Source organism: Egretta garzetta, unplaced genomic scaffold (genome assembly GCF_000687185.1).
Source record: "Egretta garzetta isolate BGI_Z169 unplaced genomic scaffold, ASM68718v1 scaffold425, whole genome shotgun sequence".
NCBI classification, from domain to species: Eukaryota; Metazoa; Chordata; class Aves; order Pelecaniformes; family Ardeidae; genus Egretta; species Egretta garzetta.
The window spans coordinates 1,694,568-1,699,034 of NW_009259796.1; the positions used below are offsets into that span (position 1 = coordinate 1,694,568).

Sequence of the window (4,467 nt, forward strand, 5' to 3'; positions counted from 1 at the left end):
CCACCAGGCAGCTTTCCAGCCACTCTTCCCCGAGCCTGTAGCGCTGCATGGGGTTGTTGTGACCGAAGTGCAGGACCCGGCACTTGACCTTATTGAACCTCATACAGTTGGCCTCGGCCCATCGATCCAGCCTGTCCAGGTCCCTCTGCAGAGCCCTCCTCTCCTTGAGCAGATCAACACTCCCACCCAGTTTGGTGTCATCTGCAAATTTACTGAGGGCACACTCAATCGCCTTGTCCAGATCATTGATAAAGATATTAAACAAGACCGGCCCTAGAACTGAGCCCTGGGGGATGCTGCTTGTGACCGGCCGCCAACTGGATTTAACTCCATTCACCACGACTCTCTGGGCTTGGCCATCCAGCCAGTTTTTAACCCAGCGAAGAGTACACCTGTCTAGGCCATGAACCGCCAGCTTTTCTAGGAGAATGCTGTGGGAGACTGTGTTGAAGGCTTTGCTGAAGTCCAGGTATACAATATCCACAGCCTTTCCCTCGTCTACCAGGCGGGTCACCTGGTCATAGAAGGAAATCAGGTTGGAAAGGAGACAGTGCTCTAATGAGGCTTGAGGGACAGGACAGAACATGGGTTGGAGCCAGGGCTAGTCATAGAGGGAGAGGGAAAAGGGAAAAACCTGGGAGAGACAAGATACTAAGCAACTCCTAGAAGTACAATTGGAGATTGAAAACGTCATATTTAATTTTAAAAAGAATAAAAATCTTTCAGAAGCCTAGTACAGAACTGTTAGCAAAATGACACATAATGGTAGCGAAGTTAGTAATTCAAGAAAGTTACTTACGCTGGTGGACTGTCTCCGCAGTACTTGCCAATTCTTTTAGCATCATTGACTTCCCCACCATTAAACACTGCGACATAGTCATATCTGCAGTAGTTGTCTCTCTCCACATCAAACTTCTCAAACTTTAACTCTATTAGCTGCAGGAAAAGTGTGCATAACTCATTAAAGTTTTGATATGCAGAATTATTTAGTGCTTCTTGTAGTAAGTGACCTCTTCATATGAAGTACTAATTGATTTTTCTTTCCATAAAGGAAAAGTCCTTAACCCACGTAATTGTGGTGGAAAGTATTTTAATCCACATGACTTCTCTCCAACAAATAGTTCAACATATGACTCTAATATTCTATAAAACATTTTGTTCTCAAATATAGGCAAGTAATATCTGATAACGTTATTTTTATGAGTGAATGAAAACAGGATAGTAGGAGTTAGGTGTTATGTTGCTTTTAAAATAACTAACAAATCTAAAACACAGAAAAGGGGCTTTTAGTGTCATTGTATCATTCAAGATACGTTAAAGAAAAAGCAAGGGCAAAGTTGCTAAGAGCCATTTTGCTGACTTCATTAAGACCAGGGTTTGATTCACTGTGGTTGCCAATCCTGCATTCACTTGATGCAGAAATAAAAAGGCCAGAAAAAAAATATTGACAGAAAATTAGTAAGTAGCAAGACTAAAATCAAGATTAAGTAGTTAAAGGAATTATGTTTCCATACACGATTTCCATAAATGTTGGGGCTTTACAAGCCGTAAGTTAGAACTAGTACAACTCTGGTATTACCAGTACTGATGCTATTATCTCCAATATGACTTGTATTTATGGACTCTTCTACTTAAGAAAGAAAAACGATGGACAAAAAACCAAATGAAATTTGCTACTCTGAAATGAAGTCCTGCGGTATGATCCTGTCAGTTATGGATTCTGCAAGCAAGGAAGGAAAACACAACATAACTGCACGATTGAAACAGAGGTAATATATGCATTTAGGTTGCTTCTTTATATGTAGCACAACAGTATTTACATCGCCTTCTAATAAATAGCACAGATGAGGCTTGAATGACAACAGTGAATTGTCTTGATTGTAGATATGCAGGATTTCTCTTTAAAGGACTGTCTCAAAGATATTAAATCTTTTAAGACTATACAAGGAAAAAGGAGTCATTTGTACATTGCATACACTTTATTTGATTTACTGACATAGTAAAAATGTTCTTGTTTTACATTCATAGTAATGATAGCCTGTTATCACTGATGTCTTAGTTTTGCCTGGGTATGCTTTTGCACTATTCAGATGTGTAAATCATAATTTTGTTTCCCATAAAGTATGAGTAACCTAGTGGGACTTGGCTTCAGAGGTAACACTCTTGTTTCAAAAACCTTGTCGTCATGATGAGAAAATGCACTTTAAATGGAAGTACCCATCTGAGTAATACACTTGTGATCAAAAAAGATGGTATAGAAAGAATTAATGCAAGTGGGAGCAGAAATGCTTTTCCCATAGCAGGCAAAAGAGCAGGCCATAATATTTACTTTACTATAGTTCGTAAGTGCACTTTGCACTAATAAAGTATTTCATGATAGAATAGAAGCTCTTCACCATTATGAGAAGCTCCTCTGTCTTCTGTAATAAATGAAGTAATTATTAGTTTGTATTAGAAGCAAAAGAGTGCCTTGTTTTATTGCTCACATGCTTGTGAAAGGGAAGTAGAGACAATGGCACCTAAACTTTGGCAAACAGGAGAGTGAACAGCTTTTCATGCGCACTTGAAGAGAGATGCTTATGCACTACTTCCTCAAAAATGGCTTTTGTCACTGTCAAAATTCTGTCTCATTTGTATGCAGATGACCTCTATTGCAGTACATGAAAAATATGTATTTAGAAACTTGTAGATTTTTGGAACAGGATCTTCAAAAGGCATAAGATATAATGCCGCTATTTTTATGCTTATATAGCCTTTCTTAAATCTTCTCTACCAGATTAGGAACAGGTTTTTAGGCTTATCTAGAGATATTTGGAAAGAACCAAAGTAATCTGCAGTTTACAGATAAGGTTTTAAAAATCACTGCCTATCTATAGGATTGTTAAATGACCTGTATCTAGCAAGCAAGGAATGTGGATTAAAGAGGAGTACAGGAAAGACTAAGCTGACATACTGCTTCAGTTCAAGGGAGAAAATATCGTGGTAAATGGAAAAGTATGAAAGATTTGAAGAATATATTTATCTGGGGCAGCTTTTTTTTATTTGGAGGATTATGGTCATAAGCAGAAGATTAAGAAGAAAGTCAACTTTACATGTAGAGGAATTTAAAAAGCTGGATGTGGTTAAGAAAAACAACCTACCAAACATGCTTGGACGACTAAAACATTCAATCATTGTAGAATTCCTGCCAAGGTACAGAGCAGATGGCTCGGCAACAACCAGAAAATGTGAAGCTAGGATTAAGATTAGCCCTACAATGTAGGGGACACAATTGTGTTTGCCATGTACTGCGAACAGTGACAAATAAGCCCTTTTGGTCTGCCATCACATCTCTTCAGGTCTTAATGAAGTGGTAACATACACTCTCATGGCATCTGCTAATTAAGCAAGCATGTTATGAGATGGAGCCTTCAAAATATGAAATAAAGCAAACTTTATGGAATGTACATTGAAAACCCCTGTGCAGGACACATCTGAATACATTCCCTGCACTGTAAACAGAATAAAATAATTTCTACTTTTAATAAATTTGATCAGCTCTGCCTGGGTACCTCAATAACAAACTGCAGCCACACTGAAAATGCTACAAATGTTGTTAGACTTAATCCTAGTATTGGTCATCATCATGTCTGGTCCCAAGATGATCACCTGCCTTATCTCAATTTGCATGATATTTTATTAACAAAATCATCTTCAAAAAAATCTGGTTTTAAAAGCCTCACCAGTCACAGATGCTTTAAAAAGTTTAATTTAGGGGAATGTAGCTATGCACAGAAGAGGACATAAAATGTTGAGAAAGCACAGAAGTTACTGGAGTGAGACAGGTAATACATGAGAGGAAGGTGGGTACCGCTGGAGCGTGGGTGTGCCTGCGCTCCTTGCACGCACCCAGCTTTGCATTTCAGCCAGATACACCATTTTTATGGTTTTGGTGCAACAGAGGCAGCGTGTTGTGCGAGCAGGCTGTTGATGAGGTGTTAGTCCTTGCAGGCAATGGAAGCTGGGCCACGCCAGCGGGGTGACGGCAGTGCCTTACCTGGTTCTTTGGGGCAACGATGTGCCAGGAGCAGGTGACTCCCGCTGGGTAGTCTCGCTCTGGCCAGTTGGGCGTTTGGAAGGACCCCGACGGCTTCTCCAGTCGTCCCCCGCAGTACTGATCCCCTGCAAGTACAGCGCACCATGCTGACTGGAGCGCAACAGGGTCACCCACATAACGCCCGCGTCTTGCTGCAGGGGCCTCTGAGGGAGACAGGGCCGGGCCCAGCCGGTTCCGGCCGCCTCTGCCATGGCCCCACCACAGGACACGGCTGAGCCCTGCAGCTCAGCTGGTGGCACCTCTGGGAAAACGTATTTACTAAAGTGAAGAAAATGCCAGGTGTTGACAAAGAGGGTGGTAAAAAAACAAGAGCGAGAAACATTCCTGTGAACACCAGGGTCAGAAGAGGAGGAGCTGCAGGTGCTGAAGCA

The 4,467-nt window shown here is 41.1% G+C and overlaps 1 protein-coding gene across 1 annotated transcript in view; it reads right to left on the reverse strand.

The window, feature by feature from the left end:
- Positions 1-4,467, reverse strand: part of PCOLCE2 (procollagen C-endopeptidase enhancer 2) — a 28,410-nt gene that overhangs the window by 13,290 nt on the left and 10,653 nt on the right. The window contains exons 6-7 of the mRNA XM_035895217.1: positions 4,037-4,161; positions 800-936 (exon numbers count right to left, since the gene is read on the reverse strand). Coding sequence (XP_035751110.1) covers positions 800-936; positions 4,037-4,161 — 262 coding nt within the window. The remainder of the gene's footprint in view (positions 1-799; positions 937-4,036; positions 4,162-4,467) is intronic.